This window comes from Engystomops pustulosus, chromosome 3 (genome assembly GCF_040894005.1).
Source record: "Engystomops pustulosus chromosome 3, aEngPut4.maternal, whole genome shotgun sequence".
Classification (NCBI taxonomy): Eukaryota; Metazoa; Chordata; class Amphibia; order Anura; family Leptodactylidae; genus Engystomops; species Engystomops pustulosus.
In genome coordinates, this window is record NC_092413.1 from 141,905,317 (window position 1) to 141,919,463 (window position 14,147).

General features: G+C 43.3%; 1 protein-coding gene across 3 annotated transcripts in view; it reads right to left on the reverse strand.

Annotated features, from left to right (window-relative positions):
• ARHGEF10 (Rho guanine nucleotide exchange factor 10) overlaps window positions 1-14,147 on the reverse strand; it is a 126,618-nt gene that overhangs the window by 27,155 nt on the left and 85,316 nt on the right. For all 3 annotated transcript variants that reach the window (XM_072142331.1, XM_072142330.1, XM_072142329.1), the window contains 3 exons: window positions 13,449-13,594; window positions 9,204-9,373; window positions 1,645-1,760 (listed from right to left, as the gene is read on the reverse strand). In XM_072142331.1, coding sequence (XP_071998432.1) covers window positions 1,645-1,760; window positions 9,204-9,373; window positions 13,449-13,594 — 432 coding nt within the window. The remainder of the gene's footprint in view (window positions 1-1,644; window positions 1,761-9,203; window positions 9,374-13,448; window positions 13,595-14,147) is intronic.

Here is a 14,147-nt window from a genome sequence, read left to right on the forward strand (position 1 = left end):
CCGATGACGTCACGGGGAGCGGCGATCCCAGGTAAGATGGCGGCGCCCATGCGCCGCTATCTGTTTGAGGCTGCCGGCAGCTTTGCTGGCAGCCCACGGTGTAAAAACACCCGCGATCGGTGCTAGCACTGATCGCGGATGTTACCGGTAAGCCTTTGCTGCAATATGCAGCAAAGACTTACCGGCTATGGAGAGGGCTCAGCCCGTGAGCCCTCTCCATGCAGCGCGACGCGACCGCCGCCGTGAATACACGGCGGGCGGTCGCGAACCGGTTAAATATGCGAAGTGTATAATTCCATCCTATTAGAAGTACAAATATGTTTCAGGTGGCCAGCATAAAAGAGGCCAAACAGGAGCTAAATGAATTCTAAATCTTCATAGTTTATAGTCTATAGATAAACACATATAACTTTTGCAACTGTCACTAGTGCAGAGTGAGGAATACAAAAAAAGATAAAAGGACATTATCCACAGATCCGACTCATAAGCAGGGATGTATCTGCCATGAGGTAACCACATTGTCACCCCACAGAACTAGATGGGTCATAATGTGACTGCTTAAAGAGGACGCGCCCACACCCTGGGATTTTACACTGAGCAGCATAGAGAGCGATAGGAACTAAAACAGCAATAAAAATCAGGAAATTGTAAAGTAAGGGGTTAAAATAATTAAAATAATTTTATTGTGTTAACATCACTAGGGGATTGAGATGTGAGAATTTTCTTTCGTGGGAAAACATCTATAAGACACAAATGATATACAGGCAGTCCCCGGGTTACATACAAGATAGGGTCCGGAGGTTTGTCCTTAAGTTGAATTTGTATGTAAGTTGAAACTGTATATTTTATAATTGAAGATCTAGACAAATTATTTTCTTTTGCCCCAGTGACAATTGGAGTTTAACATTTTTTTCTGTAATGGGACCAAGGATTATCAATAAATCTTCATTACAGACACCTTACAGCTGATCATTGCAGTCTGAGATTATAGTAAAGTATCCAGAGAGCTTCACCAGAGGTCACAGTGGGCAGAGGGGTCTGTCTGTAACTATGGGTTGTCTGTAAGTCGGGTGTCCTTAAGTAGGGGTCCGCCTGTATATATACAGAGCTGAATTAAACTACAGGGGCTTTCTTGCTTATGGGACTTGGGGTATAACTACACTGGTGGTATTGGTGGTGGGGTCAGTATATGGGAGCTTTATATAATAAAACTGGAGGGGGAACAGAAAATGGGGATATTGGGGGCTGTATATAATTAGTCTGGTGGGGGAATCAAGAATATGGGCAAATATATTATTTGGGAGCACAGCAAATACAGCAGTGCTAATTAATGGATGGGAGAAATTTTAATGAAGTTCTCTTCCAGATGGAGAATATTGTCACATGTAAGTTAATAGATGCCACTATAATAATAATCTGTCTCAGCGTGCTCTGTAAGCCAATGCCTTCTGAACCCGTTGGGCTGTGTGGGACTGTTTTCAGTGGGCAAAATATAACAGGGGATCAAAGATAGGCTTTATTTTATTTGGGGTGACATTTAAACTTTTCCCAGTGCCAGGAAAAAAGCTAAAATTGGTCTTACTCATGGGATCAAGTTTCCTACAGTTAAAGTGTAAGGAGTCAGATAAAACTGCTAATTCTTACCTGGTAGTTTCCTCTTAGTTGTGATGTTAATTGTGAAATTTGGTTTACGACGTCTAAATCATGTAGCAGATTCTGTAAGTCATGATAAAGCTGCCCAGGTCCCATGTATAATTTATCTGCAGATAAATAGATATAGAATTGTCAACAACACATACCGTATATACTTGTGTACAAGAAGAATTTTTCAGCACAAAAAATCCGTCTCTGTCCGCTCTGTTATCAGTGGAGAAGGAAGAGGAGCCATACGGAGCGTCGGAAGGTGAGTGTGTAAGTTTATTTTTTTATACAATGTGAGGCTGGATATTCCATTACTAGGGGCGGGGGTCTGCTGCTGCATCGGACATTTTATTGCTAGGGGGTCTGCTGCAGGGCATTTCATTACTAGGGGGTCTGCTGCAGCAGGGCATTTCATTACTAGGGGGCCTGCTGCTGCAGGGCATTTTATTACTGGAGGGTCTGCAGCAACCGGTGTTTCATTACTAGGGGGGCTGCTGCAGCAAGGCATTTCATTACTAGGGGGTCTGCTGCTGCAGGGAATTTCATTACTTGGGGGTCAGCAGCAACCGGTGTTTCATTACTAGGGGGGCTGCTGCATTGAGCATTACATTTCTAGGGGGCTGTGGCCAATGCATTTCCCACCCAAAGATTATACTTGAGTCAATAAGTTTTCCCAGTTATTTGTGGCCAAATTAGGGACCTCTGTTTATACTCGGGTCGACTTATACTCGAGGTATATATGGTAAGTCTGCATTTACACAAACAGTCTGGCCGTAGCAAGGCAGTCATATGTGAATCGCGCTGGATAAGAGGGGTGACCCCTCCTCTCTCCACTGAAAATAATGCAACACGGCCCTAAAAACGACCAAAGATAGAGCATACTCTATCTTTTTGCAGCTATGGAACGGTACAATGAGTACATATTATGCTCACCAGACCGTTCCATGCAGCTATTTATTGCTGTCTATGGACGGACGTATGTACAGCCTTCCCGCTCACATTCGTGTGATTGCAGCCCAACTATGATTTTTCAGACTATATATTCCTATTCAAACAGTAAACTATCAAAAATAAGCATCTAGTATTTGTTGTGGTATGACATAAACTTGTATATTTCAGACTTCAGTTGTTATTTTAATAGAAGAAAATGAAGAGAGCAGCCGCAGGGAGATGTGAGCAACTTTCCTGTTTTCATTACTAAGGAGCAACAAGGAATGAAGGAGGTGAGGGATCACAATGTGAGGGGGGATACTGGGGGGATAATATGAGGGGAAGTTTATGAGGGGGGGAACTACAATGTAAGGTGAAGCTGCTGGGTGGAATACAACAATAGGGGAAACTGCTGGGGAATTCACAATAAGAGGGGAAGCTGCTGGGGGGAGGGTCCACAATAAGAGGGGAAGCTTCTGGGGGGGGGTCACAATAAGAGGGGGGGGGGGGGGTTTGGGCATAATATCAGGTGGCTGCAGTGTGAAATGGAGCAAAGGTTTAAACAATGTGAGGGCGAGATGGAGGGCACTATGAGAGGAATTATATTGTGTGAGGGTAGAATAAGGTGCGGAGCAAAAGAAGTGGTTTAGGGCAAAAGATCTACTGTGTTCTGAAAGATTACAGAAAATTGACAAGTACAAGTGTCAATGCAGGAAATCAGATTCCAAAACTGCTCTGGGTAAATCAAATGTTATTATTGCTCGCTATGGTTTACTTTCACAAGGGAAAAAGACACCAAGACCGTCCATTCAAAAAACACTATGTAAAAGGTGTAAACAAATACATTACACCCCTAGCCACTTATATATACATTCAGATATAAACAAAATCCCAATAAAACAAGTTCTTTCATTGTGTAAGTTACAGTTGTTTTTTATTCCAGTTAATGTAGTAAATCTTCACTTTTGTAAAATGCCAGTCATACATAACAAATGGTTTTATCTGTATTTTGAATTCTAAAGAGGTGGACTCATAACCAGAACTCATCTCCATCATATGATCCATGTACAGTAAATAAAATGGTAAAAGGCACACATACTTTTTTTAAATTATAACATAACAGCTCAGATGTGTGTATGCAAAGGACAAAAAAGATTTTTAAAAAAACAAAACAATAAAAACATTAAATTACATCCTCACTGAACATGTAAGATGAACATCTCAAACTGAAAATTGGTATTCAGAAATGCTAATGAGTGGAATGAACGGACAAGAATGCTGTTATTGTGTCAGGCCACTGCAATGAGGGCAGATCCGGGCTTTAATCATGCCGCTTATAGTGACAAGACAAAACTCATGGGAGAAGGAGGGCTCTGTTGACCACATAGTGGTGGAGCTGAGCAAGTACAGCATTGTTCAAGAGAAAGCAAGAGGAAAGGAAGATCTGCATCTGTGTAAAACAAGGGGAACTAAATTTCCGTCATTGTGTGAATCCATTTGATGGAACAGTGTTGGGCATTAGAGGCTCCAGACAGACTTACATGGTCAGATTTGTGTTTGACATTGTATATCAGAATGGATTTTAGATGACAAATATAACATCATCTTAATCATTCTTCATATTACACCAAGTCTTAAAAGGAAGCCTACATACATCAACAGTTTAATAAGGAAAGGTAGAAATTTGCATGAAATAACCTAAGATTACATGGACCCCAAAAGGGTCCATGGTTAAGATACTAAATGCAGTTATGCAAGAAGCTAAGAAAAGTATTGTACATAACACATACAATATTACATATAGTGAGAGATTCTGATTTCTATAAATGGCAGTTTTACCATGGAAAACATACCGTATATACTCGTTTATAAGCCGAGTTTTTCAGCACAAAAAATGTGCTGAAAAACGTCCCCTCGGCTTATAAACGAGTCTATTATTAAGAAAAATTACCCAGTTAAAAAAAATAAACTTAAATACTCACCCTCCGACGTCAGCACGGCTTACCGATGTCCCCGATGTCAGCGCGTCCTGTCTTCTTTCTTCTCCGCGGCTCCTCTTCTCTCTTCCGGCATTGACGTGGCCATGTTTTCTTCAAGGCCGCGCATACTATGACGTCAGCAGCAGCCGCGTCATAGTATGCGCATGCTAGAAGAAAACATGACCGCGTCCATGCCGGAAGAATGAAGAGGAGCTGCGGAGAAGAAAGAAGACGGGACGCACTGACATCAGGGACATCGGTAAGCCGCGCCGACATCGGAGGGTGAGTATTTAAGTTTATTTTTTTAAGGTCCGTGGGGGCAGGCTGCTGTATACTACTAGGGGCTGCTGTATACTACCAGGGGCTGCTGTATACTGCCAGGGGCGGCTGTATACTACTAGGGGCTTGCTGTATACTACTAGGGGCTTGCTGTATACTACTAGGGGCTGCTGTATACCAATAGGGGCTTGCTGTATACCACTAGGGGCTTGCTGTATACCACTTAAGGCTTGCTGTATACTACTAGGGGCTGCTGTGTACTACTAGGGGCTTGCTGTATACTACTAGGGGCTTGCTGTATACTACTAGGGGCTGCTGTATACTACTAGGGGCTTGCTGTATACTACTAGGGGCTTGCTGTTAACCACTAGGGGCTTGCTGTATACCACTAGGGGCTTGCTGTGTACCACTAGGGGCTGCTGTGTACTACTAGGGGCTGCTGTATACTACTAGGGGCTGCTGTATACTACTAGGGGCTGCTGTATACTACTAGGGGCTTGCTGTATACTACTAGGGGCTTGCTGTATACTACTAGGGGCTGCTAAATACTACATGGCGGCTGGCAGGCTGTATACTACTGGGGGCTGACAGGCTGTATACTACTGGGGGCTGACAGGCTGTATACTACTGGGGGCTGACAGGCTGTATACTACTGGGGGCTGCTGTATACTACTAGGGGCTGCTGTATACTACTAGGGGCTGCTGTATACTACTAGGGGTTTGCTGTATACTACTAGGGGCTTGCTGTATACTACTAGGGGCTTGCTGTATACTACTAGGGGCTGCTGTATACTACTAGGGGCTTGCTGTATACTACTAGGGGCTTGCTGTTAACCACTAGGGGCTTGCTGTATACCACTAGGGGCTTGCTGTGTACCACTAGGGGCTTGCTGTGTACCACTAGGGGCTGCTGTGTACTACTAGGGGCTGCTGTATACTACTAGGGGCTGCTGTATACTACTAGGGGCTGCTGTATACTACTAGGGGTTTGCTGTATACTACTAGGGGCTTGCTGTATACTACTAGGGGCTTGCTGTATACTACTAGGGGCTGCTGTATACTACTAGGGGCTTGCTGTATACTACTAGGGGCTTGATGTTTACCACTAGGGGCTTGATGTTTACCACAAGGGGCTTGCTGTGTACCACTAGGGGCTGCTGTGTACTACTAGGGGCTGCTGTATACTACTAGGGGCTGCTGTATACTACTAGGGGCTGCTGTATACTACTAGGGGCTTGCTGTATACTACTAGGGGCTTGCTGTATACTACTAGGGGCTGCTAAATACTACATGGCGGCTGGCAGGCTGTATACTACTGGGGGCTGACAGGCTGTATACTACTGGGGGCTGACAGGCTGTATACTACTGGGGGCTGCTGTATACTACTAGGGGCTGCTGTATACTACTAGGGGCTGCTGTATACTACTAGGGGTTTGCTGTATACCACTAGGGGCTTGCTGTATACCACTAGGGGCTTGCTGTATACCACTAGGGGCTTGCTGTATACCACTAGGGGCTTGCTGTATACCACTAGGGTCTTGCTGCATACTACTAGGGGCTGCTGTATACTACTAGGGGCTGCCGTATACTACTGGTGGCTGATGTATACTACTAGGGGCTTGCTGTATACTACTAGGGGCTGCTGGATACTACAAGGGGCTGCTAAATACTACTGGGGGCTGACAGGCTGTATACTACTGGGGCTGACAGGCTGTATACTATTGGGGGCTGACAGGCTGTATACTACTGGGGGCTGACAGGCTGTATACTACTGGGGGCTGACAGGCTGTATACTATTGGGGGTGGGTTGACCAATGCATTTCCCACCCTCGGCTTATACTCGAGTCAGTAGTTTTTCCCAGTTTTTGTTGGTAAAATTAGGGGTCTCGGCTTATCCCCGGGTCAGCTTATACTCGAGTATATACGGTATGTGGATTGTAACATCCAGCAACACTATGTCTAAAATATGTATGTAAATATGTTTGAAGACTAAATGGAAAGATAAATCTGCTGAGGGTCAGTTATAGCCAAGCAAAGCAGGAAAATAGTGTAGAAAAAGAAAATTCTGTCCTTCCCTGGCTCCTCTTCTCCTCCCTGCACCACACTGCAGTTTCTTCTCTCCTCCATGTGCCGCTCTGCTCTTTGTTCCATGCTGGTTGTATGCATTGGCATCAGAAACCAGAGCAGGAGAAGACCCGGGCACTGTAAAGTGCAGTGAAGCTGACAAGTACTTACCACTCCTGGGTCCTCTTCTGCTCCAGGGCTGTTTTGCTTTGGGTCCTGACGCATTATGAGTCCACCAGGCTGCCTGCACCAATGAATGCTTCTCTCAGTTATGGAAGTGCTCATTGGTCACCGAATGTCAGCAGTGTGTGGGCTGAAACCTGAGGCTGCATTTGACCTGCAGGTTTTGCACCCCTCTTCTACGTTTTTAGTTAAGATGAATATATGCTACACTTGCTCAGTAGTGAAGCTCCTCCACTGCAGATCAGATGTAGAAGTTACTGGGATGGAAAGCTTAAATAAGAGCTGCTAGAGTGACCAGAAAAACAGGGTTGTGGAGGCGGAGTCAGTGACCATTTTGATGGAGTTGGAGTCTGAGAAGTCGGAAGTTTGGCTTACAGACTATATCCTGCTCAGTGCATACTGTGAAACTTGTTTATGTGCAAAGGGGTCCCTGTTGTCAAAACCCAAATGTTCATATACAGGCGGTCCCCTACTTAAGGACACCCGACTTGCAGACCCCTCTGCCCACTGTGACCTCTGGTGAAGCTCTCTGGATGCTTTACTATAGTCCCAGACTGCAATGATCAGCTGTAAGATGTCTGTAATGAAGCTTTATTGATAATCCTTGGTCCAATTACACCAAAAATTTTGAAACTCCAATTGTCACTAGGGCAAAAGAAAAAAAATTGTCTAGAACTTCCATTATAAAATATACAGTTTCGACTTACATACAAATTCAACTTAAGAACAAACCTCCAGACCATATCTTGTATGTAACCCGGGGACTGCCTGTATAGTTATGTTAGTGTAGGGCTGGAAAACCTCATGAAAGGAGCCACTGAACAGTAAATATAAATATGAGAACAGTAAATATAATTATGAGAAAATAAAACATACCGTATATACTCGAGTATAAGCCGAGGCCCCTAATTTTACCACAAAAAACTGTGAAAACCTATTGACTCGAGTATAAGCCGAGGGTGGGAAATGCATTGGTCACAGCCTCTCCAGTATGTAGCCAGCCAGCCCCTGTCCCAGTGTATATAGCTTGCCAGCCCCTGCCCCAGTGTATATAGCTTGCCAGCCCCTGCCCCAGTGTATATAGCCTGCCAGCCCCTGCCCCAGTGTATATAGCCTGCCAGCCCCTGCCCCAGTGTATATAGCCTGCCAGCCCCTGCCCCAGTGTATATAGCCTGCCAGCCCCTGCCCCAGTGTATATAGCCTGCCAGCCCCTGCCCCAGTGTATATAGCCTGCCAGCCCCTGCCCCAGTGTATATAGCCTGCCAGCCCCTGCCCCAGTGTATATAGCCTGCCAGACCGTGCCCCAGTGTATATAGCCTGCCAGACCCTGCCCCAGTGTATATAGCCTGCCAGCCCCTGCCCCAGTGTATATAGCCTGCCAGCCCCTGCCCCAGTGTATATAGCCCTCCCCTTCCCCGTTGTGCAGCACAACAATACCGGATGGATCGCACAGAAGATCTACGGGTGCCGCCAGAAAGGCGAGTTTTGATTTATTTATTTTTTTGACTCGAGTATAAGCCGAGTTTGGGTTTTTCAGCACATTTTTTGTGCTGAAAAACTAGGCTTATACTCGAGTATATAAGGTAATAGTTAAAGAATAATTATTTCACTCGAGCAATATGTGGGAAAACAGTCCACTAAAACACAATGGGGCCTTATTTACTAAGGGTCCCACGGCCGCATTTCCTTTGGGGATCGCTCTGCAGGGACAGGGATTTAAAAGGGGATTGTGTTGCACACGATCAGATTGTGTCGCAATAGCACCGGCTTTCATGTGACACAAAATCTGGGGGCGGGCCGTGGGCCGATCCCACGGATCTGGACAAACCGTGGGCTTTTACATTAAAATTGTGTCGCATATAATGCACTTACATGCACCGGGAAGAAGAAAGTGAACTCCGGCGGACCTGAGCGGGGAAGTGACACATGCAGGATATAGGGTGCACGATGTCAGTGAATCGCGGAAGCTGTGCATTCTCATCAGGGATCGCACCTCCGGGATCGCGCAGGGACAGGCAAGTAAATGTGCCCCAATGTGAGGAGTACTGTGCAGGATGTGCTAACCAAAAGAATGCTACAAGAAACAGTAGAAAGGTATATATTCATTTTCTGCACAAAGTTACTTACTTGGTTTGACACAAACAACTTTCTCAGCTGCATGTAAAGAAGAAAACCGTGACGGATTTCCTTGTTCCTCACTTTCCCCATATTCAATAACTTCAACATGCCCCAATGGTACACTCCATTTTAGCAAGTATTTTTGACTTGTAGCCACATTACTGCCTTCATTAGATGATCTAAGATAGAAAGAGACGTTCTCAGTTACCTGTACTAGGTCCCAAAGAAGAGTCAGGTATAGAAAATAAACAGAGGCATATAAAGTGCTGTCAAAAGTGATGTTATTTAGTAATGTTCATCTTTAGTAACTTTACATGACAAAAGAAGTCATATTGCAAAAAATGTTAATATATCAATAACTTAATGTTGGCTACAAAATATATACTAAACAAAGTAGTCAAGTCAGTTTTAAATGGGTTTTCCCACAAAACAGGTTAGGCCCCATCAGGGAAGGCTCAGTGGCCCTAGGGTGAGAAATGCAGCTGCTACAATTGAATAAAATGCCCAGCATGGCCCGCACTAACTAGTAAATGCCAAGCATGGCCCCCACTCAGTAATAACATGTCCAGCAAGCCCCCTTAAAACTTTTGGTGGTCAACCCTGGTGTCCTCTTCTCATTCCTTATCTGCCTGCACACATGCTATGACGTGGTGGTGGTGCAGCCGCAAGGAGAGGAGGATAGGGGTGGGGGGGGGGGGGTTAAGCACTGGAGCGAACTATTAAATATATTTTATACACACACACACTTGAGTATAAGCAGAATGGGGATTCTAGGAAAACAGCTGTATTGTGAGGGTTGTATATTATTTAGGACTACAGTGTGGGGCATAGTTGTTATTGAGTGGACACTGAATTGTAAATAATTGTGGTAACTCTTGCACCAAGGCCCACAGGCCTGTGGCTAAATTCCTGAAGATAGTTATTAGTGTAACTTAAGCGTTGTTGCACACTGATGTTTATGTAATAGATAATACATTCATGAACGGTACAAGACAATAGTGTTGATTTGTACCCACAAGAAAAAGCAGGATAAATGAATGCAAACAATGGTTCACATAAAATTGCATCAAATTGCTTGCACACACATTATACATTTATTTACAAATTCATTTCTTTAGGATACCAGTATTATATCTGCATATATTTTATTAGTGAGTATATATATTTCACTTTTATAAAACCTGGTCTTTGTTACAAGTTAATTAAGATCATGCATAAAATAAAGCTAGTTTTATACAGAGCAGCCCAATAATTATAAGTCCATATGGTTATCAATATGATCATACATATAGCAGATTTATCGGACTCCCTTATGCTTTTCTCCCTATTTTCTGATAATTTTGTGACAGAAAACTGGATCTGCACACAAGTGTATATACCATTTAGGTCAAGTCTATCTCTAAATGCAATCTGCTGCCATCTACTGGCCAGGAATGAAAGTAGTGGAGCTATAGATGTACATATATCTGCTTATACTCCTATTACAATCCTGAGCACAGCACATGCAGTTATCTGGGACACAAACAACGCTTCCATGGGCTGTAATGCGCATCCCATGTGTCATCGGTGGGTGACCACTATTTACGTGCCAATGACAATTGAGCCGCATACACAGGCAGGAATAGGACCTCAAGCATCTTGGTCAGTTGGCTCACACAGAGGGACAAGGAACATATGGATTTGTGCATGAATCGATAGCAATGGCATGGCACACATTCTAGCTGTAGAAAGAATGGCTGATTTCCTCAGCATATGCATGGGTTGGTTTAGGGCAGCCATGTTCAGTCTGGGAAATATGGACCATATGTAGTGAGATATTTACCAGCTTCATGTGTGTGCTTTACACTGTCTTTAACATGACACAAATGCAGGATCAGGCTCGCACCCTGCCATTAGGAGCCATCTATACATTAATGGTGCCATAGAAATGGATAAATTGACCCTAGTCCAGGTGTCTTGCAGGGAGGCAGCCAAACCTTTCATATGTGATAATGTAGATGTAAGTACTGACACCTGCAGGTTGCTCCAGGAAATACAACCAACCTAAAGTCCATTTTCCATAGAATGAACAAGTCCATCTGAACCTGGACAAAATCTTCATTCACACCTGTTTTGGTCAGTGAATGTAATGAATGCCTTAGTGACAGAGCCATTTCTGCATTTTGTTCGCGAGTTTTTAGCTACCCGCCGTCATCATGGAAACACAGGTGTATGGTTTGTGTGTTAATGGGTACGTGATTCATCTCTTATTGGTGTGCTAAAAACCCCAGGGAGGTATATATACAAGGCATATATTTTAATTAAATGATGGACCCCTGAGGAAGTCGCAATCAACAACGAAACGCGTGTGGTTTTTTCTCACATTTGTCTTTCATACTGGCTGCTACGGGAATACAGGCGGTCCCCTACTTAAGGACACCCGACTTACAGACAACCCATAGTTACAGACGGACCTCTCAGCCCACTGTGACCTCTGGTGAAGCTCTCTGGATGCTTTAGTATAGTCCCAGACTGCAATGATCAGCTGTAAGGTGTCTATGATGAAGCTTTATTGATAATCCTTGCTCCAATTACAGCAAAAATTTTGAAACTCCAATTGTCACTGGGACAAAAGAAAAAAAATTGTCTAGAAATTCAATTATAAAATATACAGTTTCGACTTACATACAAATTCAACTTAAGAACAAATCTCCAGACCCTATCTTGTACGTAACCCGGGGACTGCCTGTAATGGATTGGTAACTATGTACCGATAACCCATGATTTTTTAGTACTTCCATTGACTGTGCCATTATCTCCATTGGGTGTGTTAATGTTTGTACTTGGTGGTACTGCTCACTTTTGAACACAAAACTGTTCACAATGATGGTTGATGCGGCAAGAATATTTTGATCTGGTATAGAAAGATATGTGATTTAAATCGGCTTATCATGGTCTGTAGAAGGGTCTAGGTGACATGTACGGATGTACTTTTTAAGTGTTTTTAACAAAATATTTGTTGATTGGTAATGATTTGGCACTAATAAAGATTTGTATATATATTTTTTGCCTATACACACTTCTCTTTGTCTCTTTGTTTATTGGGTAGTTCTATGAGTGTCTTGGCGATAGCAGGCAGGATATGGTATAATTGGACTATTTATTTTGAGCTGTGCAGGTTTTGCTTTTTTTCAATACACATTGGGGGACATTTACTTACAGTGTCGGTGTCTGCATTGGCTTTGTTACCGACCTGCTCTCGGTAAGAAGACACACATTTAATATTGTAGAGCTGTGCAGAGACATTTCTGGCGCCGAGACTATTTTCTGTCCCTGGGACAAAATCTGTCCCGAGCACCAGAAATGTGTCCAACAGTCCCTGCTAGACCAGTTTTCTTCTGGTCTACTTTCCGTCAGTTTACACCGCCCAAAAAGGGCTGCGACACATAGTAATTGTGTCTGAGTTTCCACTCCGCCAAAGCCACGCCCCTTTTCGAAGAACAGTCGGAGCAGACGGAAAAAGTCATTTTTTCTGGCGCCGCCAGATAATAAATAGGTCTGAGAGCAGAACATGTGTTGAGAGCGCCACAAAACTAACGGAAACGCCATAGTAAATGTCCCCCATTTTGTTTTGCGGACACAGAAAAAGGTGCAAATCTTTCCATTATACCGTATCAGGTGTAAAGGAAAAGACACACCAAGAGGCCTGAGGTGAAGTTTACAATCGGTAACGACTACCCTGTGTTTTGCATGTCAACAATGCAAGACACATGGCGCTTGTTACCAATCACATATGCTTGTGCCAAGCCGCTTCCTGTTTCATCTGTACTGCGTTTTGAAAAGTAATCAAGACAGAACGTGCGAGTGCAACTGTAGTTTACTTGTAAAAGCACCCAGCCGCTGGTTTCCATGGATGAGTGGGGTTTCAGCTGTATGCAGTAACCACTTGAATTGGCTGTACACTTAAGAAAAATCAAGGGGAAAAAATGAATAAACTGTAACACAAAGCATTTGTATCTCTAAATCTTTATCTAGCTTAAATCTCTTGCATTTGCAGTGGCCACTGTGCTCAGTAGTTCATGTTAAATCCCAGGAAGCACCAGGTCTTGCTATGGCGTCCTGGAAGTTAACATAATAGCATATGCGGGCAAGTGGGAGAGTTTGACACCAGTAATGGCTGCCTAAAGTAGAATCTTGTTGCTTTGTTCCTCGTTTCAATTTTGGTAATTGCTTTTGCGCCATTTCTAACAAGGTATGATTAAATATAGAACCAACCTTGAATTAGCTGTAGCACACATCAGTACATCATTCAGCATAAAGAGACGTCTCTGCTTGGTTTTCAGGATCTCGCCCTTCTCATTGTACACAGTTTCTACCATGTCATCTGATCGGATGAGGTATCTGCTTCCATTACTGAGGAGCTAGATTTAAAAGGAAAATAGTCACAATTAAACTTTGGAGGAAAGCCTGATGGACATACTGTACAGATTAAAGTAAATACAGGATTCCATTGATTGACAAACATAATATCAGATATTTTATTATCAATTGCATTGATGAGTAATTTGAGAAATAAATTAAAATGTAAGTTTTTCACACTTTAGTTCCTGTCAGAAGTTTGGCAAAGTATCAGCTGTAAACCATTTATAGAGAACTGTGTAAGGTATATGAATTAGAATTTTTAGTAATTCAAGAAGTGAAACTCATATAGAACATTAGAATAGTCTTCCTAAGTTATTTAAAAGGTCCCTTAGTCTGGTTCAGTAGGAGACGCAATCATGGGGAAGACTGCTGACTTGACAGATGTACCGAAGGCAGTCACTGACACACTCAACAAGGAGGGTTAACCACTAAAGGTCATTGCTAAATAAGCTGGCTTTTCATAGAGTGCTGTATCAAAGCAAATAAATGGAAAGTTGATTGGTAAAAAAAAGTGTGGTAGTAAAAAAGTGCACAAGTAACCGGGATTTCCAC